Source organism: Chiroxiphia lanceolata, chromosome 2 (genome assembly GCF_009829145.1).
Source record: "Chiroxiphia lanceolata isolate bChiLan1 chromosome 2, bChiLan1.pri, whole genome shotgun sequence".
Classification (NCBI taxonomy): Eukaryota; Metazoa; Chordata; class Aves; order Passeriformes; family Pipridae; genus Chiroxiphia; species Chiroxiphia lanceolata.
Genome location: NC_045638.1, coordinates 14470056 through 14491211, shown reverse-complemented (window position 1 = coordinate 14491211; position 21156 = coordinate 14470056). Strand labels below are relative to the sequence as shown.

The window sequence follows — 21156 nt, the reverse complement described above, 5'->3', positions numbered from 1 at the left end:
CATTTGCATGAAGACATTCACCTCTCATTTCTGTGCAGGTGATAGATTCCTAAACTGGAAAAGTTTTCTCCTGCAAAAACATTTGTTTTCTTTCTTTCCTTTTTGAGGTCGGAAATATGACAAAAATGGAAACTTAGACCCTTGGTGGACAACTAACTCTGAAGAAAAATTTAAAGAGAAAACAAAGTGCATGATTGATCAATACAACAATTACTACTGGAAGCAAGCTGGCTTATATGTATGTAAACCACCAGTGACTGAAAACAGTTGTACATTAGGAGTTTTGGTTGTTGTGCCTTTTTTTTTTTTTTTAAGTTCTCTTTTTATAAATCTCAGTGTATTGGGATATTAGGCTCCCAACTTCATTTCTCACAACAAATGATTTTTTTGAAGTGAATAATTGTGTTAAAAATTGTCTGTCGGGTTTGATTAGTCCAGTCAAATACCACTACCCACATCCAGGTGACAGGGTTAAACTACTTCTCCCCATCACATTGTTTTGGAATCAGAGGAAGAGGATGAAGCCACTCAGCAGGGCTGGTCTAATTATTGTGAGCATGTTAAATGTCTTCTGAAAATGAGGTCTGTAATGAAAACTGAGCAGTCACTCTTTTTAGAAAGAATATAATAGCATGTTTTATAGATTTCTTTAACACTTCTGCCTGTTATTTATTGTGGTTATAAAATGGATGCATAAACCCTACTTTATTTCAGATTGAACTCTGGCAATTTCTTCCATGCATGCACACAGACCCCATTTGTATGTCTAATCAAAGGAGTATGATAGCAGTAGGTCATAGAAAAGGATTGAGAAAGAAAGTGCAAGCGAATGGTTTCTGTTTGATTCTTTATCAGAGCTATGGGCTTCCCTGAAAATGTACACATTATATATATGTCCAAAATGAAGATAAATAGGATAAATCCCAGATTTTCAGAAATGAATAGCTGAAATTCCAGTAATGTTGGCTGGGACATGATTTTAATCTTAAGTTTCAGGAAAAAATACATACTGAAATCCCCACTCAGTTCTATCACCTCTATTTACATTTTAGAAATACTATTTCATCTTTGCCTTTTAAGGATAGAGAGGTCACATAGAATGCTCAGCAATAATTTTAACACTTTTCCCAGGCTGCTTGTGTTAGTCTCAGAGACAACAAAGCCATGTTGTGGTCCAGCCTGAAGTCCAGCAATAAATAAAAATTCTCAGGCTCATTCCTGAATATATGTAGGACAAAAAACTGTCAATACGAAAGTGCCACTTAAAGAAGGTCATTAAAACCTTCCCCAGGGATGTGGCTGAGCCCTTTCCATGCCTCTGCCACTGGTTTAGCTATCCCCTTCATCTCCTTGAGGTGAGGTAGGTCTGAAGTTCTTCTCCAGTGTAGCTACTGCCTTTGAAGTCCATAAATGGGCTTACTAGAGAGATCCTGTTACCCACAGCCTTGTCATCCCATTTCCACAGGATAACCAAAAGCACTTTTTAGATGATAGAAAAATCCTCATATTTTCTGCCATATTTTATAGCTTTTGTATGAAGAGCTATGCAAGCAAAGATCTTTTTTTTTTATTTTTACCTGTCACTTACATCAATAGTCTGCAGGTTATTTACCTTTGTATGAATATTTTTCATGGATCAAGAAACCTATTTACTCTTCTTCCTTCTCTTCTGATTTACAATAAAAATGTCTGCAGAAGAGAAGTGTAATGAAAGAAAAAGTGGATATAGAAATAGCTTCAGAGTGCAATAATCACACAAAGTCATCTCATCAAATAAAGGGCTTATCGTGGTCCCTGAGCCCTGTCACAAACTGTCTGCACAGACTAGTCTCAAATACTTGATCCAGAGATGCCTGAGGTCAGCAGAAAGACTTCTTCCACTTATTAAAATGACCTGTGGCCCAAGTGCTACTGTGAGGTTACTCTCATCTTACACTCTAAATCATTCTCCTTCACAAGCCCACTGCAAGGGAAGGCCAAAAAAAAAAGGTAGCTGGTGTGTGTGAAAGTTCCCTGGTGTCCCAGCACCTTTTCTCCTAAAAGCTTCTCTTTCACCTCCGTCTCCAGCCTCCTGAGTGGAGGGGAGAGCTGACAGGAAAGGGTTGGCCTTTCCTCTAATGCTCCCTTTTCTCCTTTATTGCACTCTTGGGTGTAACATTGTACCCAAGGCATCAAGCCACTTGTTTTGAGGCCAATCTGGGTGCTCATCTGCACTGAGTGGTGGGGCACAGGTACGTAGCTATGTCCTGGATCTTTTTACCTCTTCTGCTCCGTTTACCCCCCTTTTAGCATCCTGGAACTAAGGTGAGCCCACTATACTGATCCCTGTGGCATGGGAAAGCCTATGGCTGCAGGCCAGCATTGACCTTCATAGCTCTGCTCAAAACTCTGCTCAATTATCTTGCTTATTCAAGTCATAATAGAGAGCAAAACTGCTTAATTACAATTACAGTTGGTAACACTAAGACCTTAGTACGCTGGGTGAGCAGAGGTAATGCTGATCTAGCAGAAATTAGGATTTCTTCACAGTGCTATTTCACTTGGTAATGCCAGGAGGCTGGATTTCTCACAAAGTTTATGTAGTGCTGCTTCTTGAAATATATCCTTGTTGCTATTACTCTTGCTCTTGGAATCAATACCAGAGAGAAGCAACAGAAATCTTCTTCACAGACATTTTTAGAGCACTGAATATACTATCAATATTAATTCTGTCTCTGACAGTTATTTTTAATTATGCTTGTTTATGTTACAACTTAAAAGTTATTTTAGTATCCCAGTATTATATGAAGAGTTATGTAGAGAAATAAATATAACCTTTTAGATAAAAGTTTAAAAAAGGGACTACTGGATCTCACATGTAAACAGATAAAAACAGTCCTCAGGGGGAAAATTACTGATGCTCAGGTCAAAGATCAGGGTCTGGATTCTTGAGTGCATTTTATCTACTATATTTTGTGCTACATAGATCTAGGACCAGAGCCAGGATAACTCATCACAGAAAATTTTTTACTGACAGTTTTCCCATTGAAACCCTGTTTTCTTAACCAAAGTTATGATTGTTGAAATTGATTGAGGTCATTCTCTCCTTGTTTTACTTTTTCCCATTCTAGAAGTTGATCAAGAAGAAAGTTCAGAAACGGGTCAAATGACTGATGTTCTTTCATTCTGTCAGGTGAAAGGCAAGAGGACTTTGGCAGAAAACATTGCAGATAATGGAGGTTTGAGAGAAGCTTTCAGGGTAAGCAGACGAAAAATATCTGAAACAGTAGTATGAAAAAAAGCTGTGGATATCTTCATGTTGCTGAAAGGCACTTAGTAACTCTTTCTTATCAGGCATACAGGAAATGGATTACAGAAAAGAGGGGAGGAGAAGAAGAGCCTTTACTGCCAGGCCTTGAGTTCACACACAACCAGCTTTTCTTTCTGAGTTATGCCCATGTGAGTAACACAAATGTTTTACAAGTCCCCATTTATTAACCTGCACAATGTGCAGTGCAGAGATGAGCCTGCTTTGTTTCAACAATCCACATGATCCAAAACCAGACTTTTCAGAATATAAGCAGAGACTTTTCATGGGACTATTATTTCTTTTCTCTTTTTCTCTTTGTCCTCATCTATCCATTGTGCCAGAACTGCTGAAATTATTTTTGTGTTTGCACAGTGTTGTTACAGCAGCTTTCTTTATTCTTGCTACTTCCCTCCACTAAGGGTCTTCTTGTGAGTATTGAGTCCTTAGCCTCCTTCAGTTTTCCCATTTTTCAACTTCCCAGATTTCTGGTGCTTGCAATACACAGCAGTTTCTAACTGCTTCCACCACAGATTCCTGTTGAAAATGTATCACCACTATTTGTTACTGTTAATGTTGTTCAATGAAACTAAGCAGCAATGAAGAGAGTCTTAGTGTATTTTTTCCCATCTGCACACTAAATATGTTGTAACAAAACTTTGATAAGCAGTGTGAATTTTTTAGAAAAAATGTAGAGCAGGAGAGGATCAGAAATTATTTATTTGGTTAAACAAGTTGAGACAAACTCCCTACATGAGAAGTAAAAGTTGGACTATAAAACTTTGCGCACCAGTTGAAGGAATTAAATCATCCCAGACTGAAGAAACAGCACCCAATGCAACCAGTCCTGGATGAAAATCATTTCTCTTCTGAGAGTCAGTGTAGCAGCCTACGGGCCTGTGGCAATTTCAGTTTGACAACACTGAGCAGAGAAAGGATTCCACTTTGGTAGTTTATGCTGAATTAAGTTTCATACTGTGTGAATTTTTCTCCAAGAAATTTTCAAAGCTGTAGGAGTATTACAGGACCACTGAAGCAATTACGTGTCCAGTGGACCCTCATAGGGGAGGCACATGCACAGTGAGAGCAGGGTATGCAAGGTACCCTTGAGCTCAGCCTATTTCCACAGAGCTCCAGAAACTGAATAGACTTATTCAAACTGTCAGGGCTGTCTTCAGCCAGACAAAATTGCACTGAAGTCCACTGAAATCCTACAGGCTATCTGGCTTAAAGGATTTTGTCGATAGGAACATTCAATGCAGGGAGTTGGGTAAGGCAGGGGCAGCTTAAATGAGATTTTTCATGCAATGGATACAGCACAAGAGGGATTATTCAGCTGTGCAAATATTCTGTCTACCCTGTTTTGTAGTTAGTTGCAATTGGGTTAAGTATCTTATCAGAATTAGTGAATTAGGGAATGCTGATGGAAAATATGTAATTTCAAAAGAAACTGACATTTCAGCGTGGAATAAATATGTCAGGTAATATATCTTCAAGTCTAGAGATGATAAGCATCATTATATGTACCTTTTATAAAAATGGCATAGCTTTGAGACCAAGAAGTATGCTTGGTAATTATTAAGGTGTGAGATGCTGCAGTATAAGCTGAAAAGCAAGCTACCATTATAGAGAATTTCAAAAAAAGAATTAGTAAAGTGGCTGTGATTAGATGATGGGATAGAGTGGATAGAGAAAAACAGTGGGTGGATCCATTAGAGGATTTGAAAAACAAGAGAATATACCAACAGAAAACTGCAGGTTAGCGAAGGTGAGACAAAGCAGGAATTTATGGTGTCTTTCCCTTCAATGCATTCTATCAGTAATAGGCATCTTAAGAACAATGACATTACATTCTGCTTACTTACAAAGTCATCCCAGATAATGTGCCTGTTTCTTTTTTTTTATATTTTATTAGGTAAGATGCAACTCCTTTAGACCAGAAGCTGCGAGGGAGCAAATATATACTGGAGCTCACAGCCCTCCACAGTTCAGGTAGTGCAAATAATGTATTTCCTCAGTATACATACAGAATCAATCACTGCAGAACAGAAGTGCTGAAATTTAGCATTTTAAGAGGGGGGTAAGAGCAAGCATAAAATTGGACTGTGCTGTTGGTTTAGATTGAAATTGAACTGGTTTTATTAGCTTATCTTTCACTGTTACAAATGCTCTTCTGTAAAATTGAGGAGCTTGCATCTACCTTCAAAAGCATTTGAACCAGAATGCAGTCTGATCCCTGTGATGTCCTGTAATCATGGCCTGAGTATGTAAAATGCCTCATCTATCACTTTCTTTCCCTAAGCAATTCTAGTTTAGAAAACAGCAAATATTAGGAGCATCCTTGATTTAATCTGCCTGAGTTCATTAAAAGCTTCTAAGTGACTACCTTGAATTATATTGATAATGCAAAGCAAAACATGCCCTGTAAATTTAATTTGAGACTATACTCTTCCATTGGCCTTCAAGTGGCACTTTGCTTGAAGGAGCTGTGATAGTCCAGAGTAACTGTGCTTTTCCCCAAAAGGCCTCCCACAGACTCCCCTAACCACAGACACTCATGAACTCCAAGGAAAGGTTGGAAGGGGGAAGTTTTAAAGATTACATAGGAATTAGGAAGCCAGAGTTTATTTCTCAGCTTCTTCAGAGAGTTTGTGTGACCAAGAACAAGTTGTTTCTGTTGGGATTCATGTCAGCCGTATTTACTTAACTAAGAATTGTATGTTTGCCCTCAGTCAAGTGCTACATTACCTCTTTATTTGGAGGAAGGATGTTAACTCCACAAGCTGATTCATAGTGGAAGTGTCTCCAATACAGTATTCTCTCTCTCTCTATGTATATATATACATATATATAATCTTTCATCAGGTAATAAATTTAAATTACTTAGACTCTGCAAGTACATCTTTCTATTGATTACCAAGGGAGCTCAGGGTAACCTGTTCAGGGAAAGGTGCCTCTACTATGATTCAGTGGGATGAAATCCAGACAGCCCACTCTGATTTCACAGTTAATGTGTGGTAATATCAAACCTGGGTAGAAAAGTGGCATGCATGCACACATAAAGATATTTCACTAGATAGATTCTGGTTTTATTTCTTTTTAATTGGCAGATTTTCAGTATTAACATGTGTCTTAGCTATTTTTGGAGGCCAATTTCACTTTGAAATCCCTGATATGGCAGGCAGAATTCCCACCAACTTCAACAGCAGTTCTAAATGACCAGCTCTTGCCGTTCCAGTCCCTGAATATGTATCTGCAATATTTTTACAGTAAAACTGTATATATTGTTTGAAGCCTATCCTCATTTTGTAATCCTCCCTACAAAACTGACTTTTAGACATTTTTGTGCCAGATGACTGCAAATTTTCTTACTCATAGAAAGTCTAATCAATGTAATAAGAATGTTTTCTATCATGCTGCGCTATGCTGAGAAGCTGATTGTCTGCAATATAGAAAAATTCCTTCTCAGTGCCTAACAAAGACAATAGAAAGGCATACAATTAATAGCTCAGTAGATACTTTTCTGCTCTTAACTCAGGAAACTCTTTAATACCATTGCAAATTTCAGACTAGTAAGATCCAGGATGTTTAAAGGCATAGGAAAAAGCAGGCAACAACACAATCTTAATCTAGCAATGGTAAAATAATAATTTCTGAGAACATCAAATAATGAAGACATGAAAGCAGGAGCCATGATTGCGTACAAAGAGCAAGCTCTTCCCCTATGCCTGCAGGTGCCAGTGTGTGATGCAGACACATTGTCTGTCTTGTGTGAGGCAGAGATGTGCTGCGCTTTCAGTACTACACCACCTGTGGTGGAAGCAAGAGAGCATGGGAAGCTGGTCAGGGCAGAAGGCTCAGAAATTGCATTTCCAAAATAGCTGAGGAGCTGAGTCTGACGGGTGTGAGGCTGAGCTGCCCAATAAGAGGGTCTAACTGCCCCCTCCAGCTGTGAAGTCCCAATGTTTGTGTGTGTCCATGGTGGGCAGAGTGCATTGTTATGGGAAGCTGGCTGATGTGATCTAAATGAAACCACTGCCAGCACAACCCCAGTGTGTGCTTACATGCACATGCCTGTTGGACTGCAGCATCTGGCAGGTGCTGGAAGAAGGATTTCAATGTGCAAGGCTACTGCTGATCTCCCACCCTTGCTGCCAAGGGTCAGATTAGAAAATTGTTCTAGAGGACATAGTATTACAAAACGCATTTGTTTTTCATTGAATTTCTAGAAAAGCAAGATGCTTCTCAAAGCACCAAACAAAATAAGATTGTCCTCCTATTAGCTTTAACTGGCAGTGCTTCTCCTGAACTTTTTGGTTTCATTTATGGAAAAATTATATGAAAGCCTGAAAATTCAACCTGAAGTGAACACACCGAAACGCTTGCAGACCTGTAGTGTTTAACAGAAGGCAAGCTGCATGGTCACCCCTTTTCTCTTTGCAGAGTTATTGGAGCCATGAGCAACTTTGAAGAGTTCCGTAAAGCTTTCAATTGCCCGAGGAATACGACGATGAACCGAGGAGCAGAATCCTGCCGGCTGTGGTAGATGTCCCTTCCAGGTCTTCTGTCAACAGGAGTCTGCAATGTGAACTGCTGAGCTCAAGACCACTGCTAGAATTTCAGAATAATGTTCTGAAATCTGGAGAGGTGTTACTTCAAATGCATCTTCCTTATCCGTGTTGATGACCAGCATGGATCTAATCATCCCTGTTTAGAGCCTAGAAACATTCCAAATAGAAGAGGTTTCCTTTAATGATAATAATAAAAAGTAACTCATTTTATCCATAAAACTACTCCTGCTCATCTGCAGTTGCATTGCTTTTGATGGATAACTGCCATTATCAATTCTAATTCCTGATTTATAGTTGAGCAAGAGGTAAATGCTAAAATCCAGTTTTAATCTATTGCTCTGCAGGGGTGCTGTGCAGAATGCTCCTACACAAAATTTATTCTTTCTGGATGAAGAAATTCATGAGACCTGCTATAAAGTCAGATCTGATCTGCTGAGTGATACAACATTTTCATAACTTAAACTGTCACAGCCCAGCATGCCATAAACGATGTTGTGTGATGTAAAGACACAAGACTTTATATAAATTCAGTTTAATATGTCAGATTAGTGCCTCAGCTTTTGGAACAGTTTCAAGCTGAGAAAGTACCTCATAGTATCCATCTGCTACAACTAAAACACAAAAGATACTTGTCAGATTGTGGCCTCCTCTAATTTTAGAACAGCTTATGATAAAAATCAATATATGATGAAAATCAAAGGCTTGCAGAGGGAATTCCCAGCACCATGATACTCATAAATATTGCAGCATGTATTCCTGTTCACACTGTGGGTAGTTTTTTTCCCGAGGGTGGTTTTTACTTTGTGCTGAAGATAGCTTTACCTACATCTATTTTCAAGCCTGAAATACTATACCAGTTGTAAGTTATGGGTATTTTAGTGTTGGGTCTTACAGAGGATTGTAAGTAGTGTGCATCTTTGCCCTCATGTTCTGGATGGAGCAGGATGATTTGTGATTTTAAAGAAGGAAGAATATGCGACAGAAAAACAGATTACCAGCAGCATTTGACTTGTCTGGATAAAAAGAGCAATTTAGGAATAGAGGACTTATAAATACACTAAAAATGCAGGCCAGTTGAGTCTTTAATTTGATTTCTAACAATATTCATGAAAACACATTTTATTGAAGAGAAAAACTTTAACACATAATTGTTACTGGGACACACACACACACAAAAAACAACTCTTTCTTTTCTAACAGAAAGATACTTATTTAAGTGATATATATTTATACCTTGTGCATTAATTCATTTTTACATGGTGGAATTTCTTTAGATTTAATTACTGCAAATCCATATAGATCTCTGTGTGTATGTACTTTTATACATATATATACAAAAAATATAAATTCTTTTATATGCTTAAAGTTTATTTTATCAGTATAGAAATGTTAGTAAGATAAACTTTTTTTACAAGGAGTTGTCAAATATTGTTGGATAAAGAATTGATTGGATGGTCAGATGCAGAGGGTAGTGATCAATGGCTCAGAGTCCTGATGGAAATCACGGAAAAGTGATGTCCCTCAGGGGTCCATATTTGGACCAGTGTTATTTAATAGCTTAATTAATGACATAAACAAAGGGATCAAATGCACCTGCAGCAAGTTTGCATATGACACCAAACTGAGTGATGTGGTTGCCACACCTGAAGGATGGGATGTCATCCAGAGGGACCTGGACAAGCTCAAGAAGTGGGCCCATGGAGATCTTGTGAAGTTTAACAAGACCAAGTGCAAGGTGCTGCACCTGGATTGGGGCAGCCCCCATTATGAACAGATCAGGAGCAGCCCTGTCGAGAAGGACTTGGGGCTGCTGGTGGGTGAGAGGCTGGACATGACCTGGCCATGTGCATTTGCAGCCCAGAAAGCCAGTTGTATCCTGGGCTGCATCCAAAGCAGTGTTGCCAGCAGGTTGAGGGAGGGGATTCTGTCCCTCTATTCCACTCTGGTGAGATCCCACCTGGAGAACTACATCCAGCTCTGGAGTCCCCAGCACAGGAAGGACATCGACTTGTCGGAGCGAGTCCGGAGGAGGCCACCAACATGACTGGAGGGCTGGAGCACCTCTGCTATGAGGAAAGGCTGAGGGAATAGGGATTGTTCAGCCCGGAGAAGAGAAAGCCTTGGGGTGACCTATTTGCAGCTTTCCAGTCCCTGAAGGGAGCCTACAAGAAGGAGAGAGACACACTATTTACAAGGACATTTAGTGACAGGAGAAGGGGGAATAGTCTCAAACTGAAAGAAAGCAATTTTGGATTAGATATTAGGAGGAAGTTCTTTGCTGTGAGGGTGGTAAGACACTGAAACAGGAAGTCCAGAGAAGTTGTGGATGCTGCATCCCTGGAAATGTTCAAGGTCATATTGGATGGGGCCCTGAGCAACCTGGTCTAGTGGAAGGTAGTGGGTTGGAATTAGATGAACTTTAAGGCCTTTTACAACACAAACCATTCTATGATTTTATGATTGTCCATCAGTCAAGGTGGAGGAAGGTTTACTGAAGCTAAATAACTGAAGCAAATGGGATTATTTTCTTATGTTTCTTTAGAAAGAAGTGGGACATAATGGAAACATAATTTATGGAAAAAGACAGGATCTCGAACTACCTTCTAGTGTGAAAGAAGCAGACATTCCTAAACTCAAGGCTCTATTGACCCTTTTTGGAAACAAAATATTATGGTTTGGAACAAGAACATTCTTTTATCAATTTTCCCTGAAAAAGTCAAAGTTTTCTTAAGAGGAAAAGTATTTTTGCTTCCTTCATGCTAGCTCTGTTTCTGAGTTCCATGGATTACAATTTATCATTTGAATTGCCACTTTTTCTAGAGGAATTTTTCACATAAATTGTGATGGCAGTATTTTCATAGACCTTTTCCTCAAACAAGCAGGTATTGGTCTTCAGCAAAGGGATACTGTTTGCCTGGTAATGGGAAAGTTCCTTAGCAAATTGAGTGCTGTAGTGACTTCATTTCTGTGCTCATATGAGCACTGACACAACTTGATGTTGATTGCTTTGGAACAACAGCACAAAGTTCAGGGTCGACATCCTGGCCCCATTAAAGGTAGTACCAATTCGGTCGTTGTCCTCAGAAAAGTCAGGACATCAACTCAAACACTTATCTAAATTTGCTAAATTATTGGACTATGCAAAGATGGTTTCACAACAGGTGACTTTAAATTTTCTAATTTTATCTCTCAAATCAGAGATGCACTTGCAAGAACTCCTCTCTCATGGTTATTTTCCAGTGGGATAGATTCTGTCTTTTGTTGTTTATAGGGTTGTTTCTCTGTATTGGATAGTGATTTCTTCGAAATGTCTGACATTTCTTGCCTTAAATGTCACTCCTCCTGCTCCTTGCTAGGCTCAGGTCTTTCATGTTTAATACCAAGGATTTTTGAACTGTGGCATGTGTATTCCCAACAGCAAAGGAATCACTGCAAACTCTTTCATCCTTGCTAGGACATCTCCTGTAGGAGGCAGGGGGCAGGTTCTGGGCTGGGGAGATATAGGAAGCTGAAAGGTTTGAGAGAAATGCACTAGAAGAGAAGAAGAAAGCATATGACCAGATTTTGTACCCTGATTTTAGCAGTTGAGATGGCACCTACACACTGCCAGGAAAGTCAGAAGTCCCTGCTGCTGACTGGCACATTCATCGGTAGTATCCTAGTTTGGGGAATCCTTGCTGTTAACTCAGGTTTTCTGTGCCTTGGGCTTAGGTCTTGCATATGTCCACACAAGGATCCTGGTCTGCCTCACCTGCCTGCTTTTTACCTCAAACCAAACAGCTGATTATGCAATTTACAGTTCACTTTGAAGTAAGATACTTTCATATCATTTGCAAAGCAAAGCAGAAGGTAATTAAACGTGATAAAACTTTTATCATCAAGGACAGACAAGACATTAGTGATGGTTTGTGAGGGCTCTTCCCATTTTCTATTTTATCAGGCTACTTGGCTATGCTTTGTTTTCCTGTTGTGCCTCCTGGGTCTATGTGTGCCTTGCTGTGTTGCACTCAGGTTCACTTATTATATCTATGCAAAAGGATCCTTCATCATACATATTTTTTTTCTAGAGCTTTTAGATTGTTACTTTTTACAATTGCCAGTAATATCGTGAAATGCTTCTTGCTGTTAGCTCAGTAATCTTCTATTTCAGTGACCAGGAGGGGAAGGATCACCTATGAACAAAACATTTTTATCTGTGTAAATTTGAAGAGATATTTTTCTACTGTGTATACATAAAGAAACAACCTCCACTCCTGCCCCATGTCCCCTTCTTCAGGTCCTAGAAATATGGAAACATTCTATTCTATCCTAGTTGAGTCTAGTCTATTCCTTCTTTTTCTGCATTAATCCTGAAATGCAAAACCACCACCTTACACACTGTGAGTATTTCTGCTGATCCTATTGTGAAGGAATTAGCTTTACACGAGTAGCTCTCTGAAAAGGCAACTGTGCTATTCACCCGTGTAAACTGCTTAGGTACATAAACAATGTCCAAGCTGGGTCTGGATGCTGAAGGACCAAAAAATTCAGGTGCATTATAGAGCTCTGCCTCATGCCCTGTGCAGAGGGACTTCACCATTCTTTAGGTTGAAATGCTATCATGACTCTAATTGGTTGAATTATTTATAAAATAATCAGATAGGTTTGCATATAAGTTTTTATTGTTATATGCATTTTTATGTCAACTTTTCGTTGAGTATTATATGGAGAATTATACAAAGTTAAAAGGCCTTTTCTGTTTAATTCTTTTGAATCTGGATTTTTATTTGATAGTCAGCCTATTGTACATTTTAATTTTTGTTTTTGCATACTGTATTGATTGACCATTTTAAAGACAATTGTGTTAGCCAATAAAAGCTGAAGTGATGAAGAATTTTCCTATGCTCACAGTATGGCAAGAGCTGCTTGGCTTGGCACTGTCCAACTCTACAATGTTACTTCTGTAATATATAGTCTTAATGGAATGTAATAAAGAGCATAATGATGTGGCCCCAGGTTCTCCAGGCTGCTATTACTGCTTGACAGGCTAAGGACCTCCTCGCTTAGAGAATTGCATAGTCATCCTCAGCCAGTGTTTATTAAGCTCCACTTGCCCTCATTACCCTGCTGGAGGCAATTAAAATGAATATACAATGAGATGTTCTGGACAGGACTGCATGCTGAAAAAATTACAGAAGGCCAAAAAACCTTCCCCAAGTCCATGCCTCTCTCAGCCCATTCTTTGCTTTTCAGTTGCTATTAAGCATTTTCTGGAAGTGTTTTTGATAGGATAGCCCTTGTGCCATACCTGAGTTTGAACTTCAGCTCAGCGCACCGTGTACTTCATGAGCCTGACCGGGCACTTGTCAAGGGCTGTTTGGGCACAGGGATTGGGCCAAGGCCTTATACATGACCAACTTGACTTTTCTGGACTAAGTGCCCCATTTCCTGGGCTCTGTCCAGTTTCCTGTCACTGTTTGGGTGGCCATAAGCAGTGGTACTGGCCCACTTCAAGACAGCATACAGCCTATGAGCATCAAGGAACATTTGTGCCTGGTGGGCACAGTGGCTGATGCTGGCCTTGCTGCGTCTCTTGAATGATTCTCAGTGGTGACACAGCCTCTCCACGCAGCTCTTGGGTTTGGGGTGGCAGGTAGATTTTGTCTTCAAAAGCCTGCATCAGTTCTGTCACCTACTGTACCAGGCAGCCTTACAGCATTTCAATGGGCAAAACCAAAGGTTTCTGTGGAGGAGGATGAATGAACAAAGCAAAGGCTGGGGTTGGAGGATGAAATCAGCCTCAGCACAAGGAAAATGTCTTGCCTAACTCTCATGGGTTTATCAGCATCTTGGAAAGATGCTTTAACAATGTCTATAGCTTGCCCTGAGGAATTCAGAGTTTAACTGCTGCAGCAAAAGCCTGCTTCACTAATCAGACAATTTAATCCCATTTAAAGTGTAATATATATTAATAAAAAAGAAAAGAAATTAAAGATACCCGTGGGATTCCTCAGCACAGCATTATATTTTATTAAATGTAACATCAAAGTTGGAAGTTACTGAGAATCAAGATAATGTGTTACGCTAAATTGTGATCAAAGAAAGAGATATAATGATATAATTTTAATCATCCATAAGCACCAAAACTGAAACAGCTCTCTGTACCAGGTTAAACAGATGCATACAGTAACTGCAAACTTAGATGCACATTTTTCAAAATGTCTCTGAAAGTTTTATCACATCCATATTTACTGTCCAGACTGGTGAAAAAGTGACCTGCTTAACAAAGCTTGGGGAATGCCTTCAAAAGGAATTTAAAACGTTTTCTACCACAAAGTTTATTTAACATACCAGCGCTGCTGTGAATAATGATTGATTTGGTTGTTTTATACGGATGATGCATGCTCCTCTTCTGAAATGTGAGCAGCAGATATTTCATTATAGGAATCTGAAAAAAACATGATGTCACATCCTCTTCAACACTAGGAAAGTATTTGGGTAAAACCAGGGAAAAAAATTATGTTCTCAAATACAACAATTAGGGAAACGTGAGCATATGCCACGATATGGAACAAGAAATAAAAAGTTCTTACAGAAAAGGCAGTTGCCAAACTGGGCTAGGGGAATGGTTTACAAACTTGACAGATAATTCCTGCTGGGAGGAAAGCCTGAGGGGAGGAGACCTGTTTGCCTTTGTAACTTGTTGGGGAGCGTGTCTGTGTTATAGCTCAGTCCTTTGGTGGGGCTCAGCGCTGTGCCTCCTCAGAGGTCACCCCAATAAGCCATGGGGCTTGAGGGGCTATTTCCTTTCTCTTGGGCACCCAGGAAGGTTATCTCTGCAATTCTACCACTGATTTCTAGTTTTGTGCATCTTTTTTGTTCTTTTCACCAAAGCACATGTATCATATGAATCAACTAATCTCCATACCATGGCATTTTAACTGACAAAAGTGGTACTTTTATAGGTCCATGCTGCTAAACAATGCAGTGCTGCTGCATCACAAAAACACCTGTGAGTTTTGTGGAATAGGGCTGCTCTTTATCAGACAACACATATACTTTCATGTCATTCTGCTAGAACGGGGCATCAGTGGTTTGCATCAGAGAGAAGAGAGTGACCTCTGAACAGAATGATAAATAGAAATTAGAAACTCTTTAGTGTTGTAAATCAGTAAAAGATTTTTATAAAGCATTAGTACAAGTACTGCTATAAAAGATTTTATGTATATATATACGTATATATAAAAACACATATATATATATATGTATATATGTATGGACACAGCATGGGAAGTCCATGGTATGTGAGTGTACATAAAAATATCAGAAATATTAATTAGTTTTAAACAAATAGAATTTCAGGGTAAAATTCTGACCTCAGTGAGTTCATTGAGTGATAAATATCTGTGGGGCCAGCGTTTTACTCCATCTGGATAACTGCACATAGAGTTTATTGACTTATAACTACTTGGAACACATATTTTCTTCTAGACAGAAAAAAATTTCTAGCCTTTGATATTTTCAAAATCTGCCCTGTTCTCGGTCATTTGCAAAGGACTGACTCTGTTTGCTCTTGTTTAGCAGATATTGCATTTTCATATTTTAAAACACTTTAAGGGTTACTTTATCACCATTTCAGAATTGCTTTTTCAATTTGACTTCTCCAGATACAGTTCTATTAATAATTAAACTCCATGTGTCCTACTGAACTGAGTGTGGGCTTATTTATGACACTGAAGTGTTTTTGTTTGTTTTTGTCTCCATGATTAGACAGAAAAGTTTTATGTTACTGGAGTTGGTGCCCGTGGCAGGGACAGTGCTGCTGGGGTGTGGGGTGGCTGGGGAGGAGATGGGTGGTTTACCACAAGCACATAAAGCTGCTTACCAAGAAGGCAGTGTGTGCCTACCCCATGCACCTTGCACTACATCCAAGACATTAAAATGGTACCACTTAGCAAAACAAAAAAATCTTCTGTCCCAACCAAGAAATTAAAGTTAGTTTCTCAGGAAAATCAAGAAGGTAGGAAAACTCAAGCCATCCTGATGACTGAGGCCAGTAATGAAAGAACCTGCATTTTGCTTGTGCAAACTCCAGCAGTGTTATAGCTGTGGGCATCTGCAGAACTGCCTCTCCCCCCATGCTGCCCAGAGAGGAATCATAGAATCACTTAGGCTGGAAAAGATGGTTAATCTAATGCTGCCAAGTCCACCACTAAACTGTGTTTCTAAATGCTATCTCTACATGTCTTTTAAATACCTTCGGTGATGGTGGCTCGACCACTTTCCTGGGGAGTCAGCAGCAGCTCCAGCACCACTTCTCACTTTAGCAATGGGTACAATGCTTCCTCCTCACTGTGTCAGGTATAACCCCCTTTGGTTAAACCTTCTGCTTCCTTAGGGAAGCCTGCCTGTGTAAAAACAAATGAAATGGGAAGAGGAAGGGGCTTGGCCCAGAGAGGTTTGCTTAAGCAGCTGGGCACACCTTGGTTTGCATGAGCACTGACACAGGCAATGGCACGAGGACTGGTGTGCCACCTCCCCATCTGCCAGGGTTCATGCATTCCCTCTCCCTCCCCGTGCATGTATGTAAAATGCATGTGTGCAGCACAAATGTGTGCAATGCCTGTGTGCATTGTGTGTACACACAGTGGGCACGTGCAGTGTATATGCAGGGTGTGCTCTGCCCACCAGCTTCTCCTCATCCCTTCTCCCTCACAAATCACAGCCAGGCAGCAGTGGGAAGCAAGCAGCATGGTCGTTTCCCAAGCCACTCCAGACCAGCTAATTCCCTGGAAGGCATAGCTTGCAGCAGCAGCAGCACTACCTCATCCCAGCCTCAGACAGGGGAAAGGTGTCAGGTCATGTTAGAGACAATATAAAAACATTTGTCCTCCCAGCCTGGGTAGAAATAAAATGTCGTGGTGTGACTTCAGCTTAATAATTAATGTTTCAGGTCTTCGATGTAGGATAGAAGGGCAAAATACGGAACCTTTCTTTAGTGAACACTTTCATTCTTTCAGCTGGGTTTTCCTTTGTTCTGCCTCAGTTCAGTGACAGCCAGCAGCTCAGACCTGCTAGCACAGTAGTCCTTGCACAAACATGTGTTGAGGCAATCACTGTGTCTGTATTCAGCATGCTTATTCAGCTTTGTTTTAATAAATCCAGTAATAGACTTTCAGAGGCAATGAAGGGGAAAGAATAATTTGGAAACAAAGCTGTTGAAAAGAATACAATGCACATGCAGTAGAGAAGAGTGTGATTTTGGAGGTCTGTGCAGCTGTTTTATTTCTTTAGAGAATTTTGATCAACCTCATTACACAGGGAAGCAAAGGGATTTTAAAACCAGTGTTGTGATAATCAGTCAGTAGAGAAAACAAAGAGGCATTTTCCCTTTCTCCTGTCGCTCACTTTTGTTTTCTCTCTTTCAAGTGATTTTACAAGTGAAAGTGTCAGATTACCTAATTTTAATTAAAAAACTATTCATGCTGGGGTTTTGCTAGAGAAGCAATTTCAGTCTTTGTCCACTATATCATTTAATCAAAGATATCCTAAATGCTTTCAAGATTGCCATGGCTGCACCAATCTGATTGCCATCAGTGTAATGGCTTTCCCAGTGGATTGGAAAAAACCTGTAATTGGACATGAGCCCATCCTTTCAAGTGGGATTAGGAGCTCTGCTGCAGTCATTCCCCAAATTTCAGGGTCTGATGTTTTTGTCTTGCTCCTTGTGTATTTACTACCACAAAGCAACCCTCCAGTGCCTTCTTTTGAGTTGAGCTATAGAGGCACAGCCAGGGGAAGGAGTGTGGAGCTGCACTGCTGTGAGAGGTCATTTCTCTGTGTTATTGGGAGCAATTGGTGTCTGGTTAAACCTTGGGCTGACCCTACAACGTTCCTTAAAAAAGAGAAGTGTATGTGTGTGGTGGGAATTTGCTACCTGTCACTTCTAAGTGTTTATAAATGGATTTATCCAACATCCTGCTCCTACCTACACCCTCTCCCCAATGGCATGCAAATCAGGACCCTTAATCAAAGCACGAGGACCATTTTCCCTGCCTCAGGAGCCACCTTCTGCAGATCCCACCTGGAGGCCTGGGGCTTTGCTCCTCTCCTGTCCTCCAGCCCTGCATTGTGCATCACCACACCAGCACTGCCTACTCACACAGCACTTCCTGCAGACCATCCACAAGCAGGACCTTTCACCACACTGAAAACCTGGCCTCCCTGTGGTGCACTAGAGGAGTGAGGAGCCTCCAGGCACACTCCTGTGAGCAAAGGATCACAGAAACCTTGAGAGATCACAGAATCACAGAATCAGTCAGGTTGGAAAAGACGTCCAAGATCATCAAGTCCAACCCTTGATGCAACACCACCATGGTCATTAGACCATGGCACTAAGTGCTACATCCAGTTTCCCCTCCGGGGATGGTGAATCCACCACCTCTCCAGCCAGCCCATTCCAATGTCTGATTACTCTCTTTGTAAAAATTTTTTTCCTAATATTCAAAAAAAAAAATTAAACTGATAAGAACAGATACTACACTTGATCTTAGCCAAAAGGTCGAGAAGTGACGTGGCACTTTATGTGCTGCCTTGCTCTCTGCCTGCTTTTATAGATAAAAAAAGTACTTGGTGCTTTCTGTCCGGAATTCAGAGCTGCCCCTGTACACACCATTTTTACTCTGCTCTGTGATAGATGGAGAACTCAAGTTCAAAATTTAGTTTTGTCTTTTCTGTCAATAATAATGGTTCCCTAACTATTTTTCCAGCCCTCCCACGGCATCAAAACTTTTCAGAGCCTAACTTGTAGTGGACTGGTGTAGTTATTCAAGTGTTTACATTGCCAAAAGCAATGGAAGTCCCAAAGAGGAATGTTTAACTTGACTGGGAGAAGGCCTGCATTGCATGGAGATCACAGGCACAGTGTTCACCTTCTACCAATCCCTGTACCGCGTCCAGGTCATGGGCAGAGGGTATGGCAGCAACAAAGTACCTAACTCCTGACAAGCTGGCGGGACAGAGGAGTGCAAGAGGGATGTTTTAGCTGGAGAGAGATGATTTCACACAGGAAGGTATGGGCTTAAAAAATGGCTGATCTGGATTTGATGCCTGCTGTGAAAAACTTTCATTTTAAGGTATTTCTAGATTGGTTTGTTGGATTAGTGTTATATTAGGTGACAGCTCAGGAAACAAGGACAGATCAGGTGGAATTGAAGGTGACAAGTCCCTCTCTTAAGGTGACTGAGTGAAATGTCCTTGGTGTCAAGAGTACAGTGGGGGAGGCTCCAAATGAAAGAACAGAAACACTGAATGTCTCCTCATCAAAGTTAAATTTCCCAGGAGTTCAGAGGGCGCATGAAGAGTGCCCAAGTCTTGCTTGGTTTTGATGCTGCAGAGGGTGGATATCACCAACAAATACAACTCCTTATAAGCGACCTTTAATCCTGGAAAGATTTTACTTTGAAATATGTGATTTTAAAAACAATTTTCAGATAATTATGGCAGGAATTGGCTAACTATGTTATGTAGTACAGGAACTGAAAGAGCCCTGCTCTCTGTGTCAAGATGACACACAGGAGGTATGATTATAGGTGTGATAAAACAGAGAAGCGAAACTGTGATAGAAATCCTGAGTGTTTAAAAGCAAGGGTTTAAAAGCTGGTCTCACAAGCTGCACAAAAGGAGACAGGTACTGAGTGGAATTTGAGTCAAAATATGCAGCATGAATGCATCTAGGAAGATCTAAAATGACCCCCTCATGAAAGCCCTTTCATTTTCCAGGCAAACCTTCTAGGCCTTGACTTAAGTGACTAGACACTCATTATACAGGAGGGCATCAGCCAAAATACCATATGAAATGAGAAACAGAAAGCTGATTCTCAAGCTGATACGGGAAGAGGCTGCAGGAGCCAAAAAAAACATGTATGGTGTAAGAAATCAAGATGTTAACAGTTATATCATCCCAGAAGAGCATTTCATAGGGGCAATGTACAACAGTGAAAGAGGTGATGTGTAAAGGAACTACTTCAAAGCAACGTACTATTTGCCATCTTAAGTTGGAATACAACTGGAAACCTGCTGCTTCAGATCCCTGCCATGGAAAGAGAAGTGTGCCTGAAGGCAGGGACTAAAGGAGGAGCCAGGCTGGCTCTGGGCACTAATATACCAAGCAGCAGATGTTAATGTGTAACTAAGTGAGGGCTTTGTTTTAGTGGAAAATGAAGTGAAACTGGGACTCTTTCCTTACGCGTCACTGAAAAAAGTTCAAAACAAAAAGAGATAAAACATTTGCCATCAAAGACAAGAGGAGATAATTTTGGCAAGATAGCTGATATGAATTCTAGTCTTAGCTCTGCGGTGGCAACCTCAGGCTGGAAAGTCACTTGAAAAAAAAGACAAGAGACCAGTCCTCTTTTGATAGTCACTATTTTCTCTTCCTGCTATTTTCACACCTAATGTATTTCATGAAAAAATGTCACAAATTTCTTGTAGCAAAGACAGTGAATGTGTTGAACCCTCGATGAACTACAGTGTAGTTCACATGAAATATGAAGGTTAATGCCTGGCAGCAAACTAAAATCTTTGAAGGAAAGATTGAGAACTCATATTGTCTTCTCCTAGGGTTTTTATATTTGTATATATATTATATATAAATATATATTATATTATATATATATGTTGAAAACCTTTTAGTCTTTCATTGTGAAGACTATAACCCTTTTTTTTTTCAAAATTTTGTTTGCACCAAGATTCTCCTAGGAAGTCCTTAGGGAGTGAGGATTTGAACGACACAGTGCTTTGTCCTTCCAGTGTGTGCTCAACCACGGATTTTTAATTTTTTTTTCTTTTCTTTTTTTTTTTCCTTTTCTTTTTTTTTTTCAGAGCTGTCTTTCATCTTTCCAAACAATGATGTTCCATACTTGACAGAAATGGTAGCACTCCCAATCATGTGAATTCATTTCTGGGCAGCTTAATTAATAAAGTGCTTATCTTATGCCCCATGGGAAAAAAAAACCCCAGTTTTCCAAGAGAAAATAGATATAATGTGCTGACAGAATATTAAAATACAATTGGTAATTAATGTGCATTGGGAATTAAAAATATAGAGCAAGAGTCAGAGTTTGGGAAAAGATTTGAGTTACACAGCAACAAAAGAGAACAATGAATTTTCTTTCTCTAATGTCTCTTATAAGATGAATTTTCTATGAGTTCCTTTCTTCCAGGATTTGAAATCTTCCATGGAGGGTTGACATCTGGAAATTGTCCCTTTCCATCTGGTTGCTGCTTCCAAGTCTTGAAAGATTTAGATGTATTTGGCTG

At 40.0% G+C, this 21156-nt stretch overlaps 1 protein-coding gene and 1 non-coding gene across 2 annotated transcripts in view; one reads left to right on the top strand and one right to left on the bottom strand.

The window, feature by feature from the left end:
- The window catches only part of PHEX (phosphate regulating endopeptidase homolog X-linked), a 96376-nt gene extending 88297 nt beyond the window's left edge, over window positions 1-8079 (top strand). Inside the window, exons 18-22 of the mRNA XM_032680664.1 lie at window positions 108-238; window positions 3173-3238; window positions 3334-3438; window positions 5202-5278; window positions 7730-8079. Coding sequence (XP_032536555.1) covers window positions 108-238; window positions 3173-3238; window positions 3334-3438; window positions 5202-5278; window positions 7730-7832 — 482 coding nt within the window. The 3' untranslated portion in view covers window positions 7833-8079. The remainder of the gene's footprint in view (window positions 1-107; window positions 239-3172; window positions 3239-3333; window positions 3439-5201; window positions 5279-7729) is intronic.
- A 10133-nt stretch (window positions 8080-18212) lies between these two features.
- LOC116783554 lies at window positions 18213-18409 on the bottom strand. The gene has a single exon (XR_004355750.1). It is a non-coding gene; the product is annotated as a U2 spliceosomal RNA (small nuclear RNA).
- Window positions 18410-21156: the final 2747 nt, after the last annotated feature.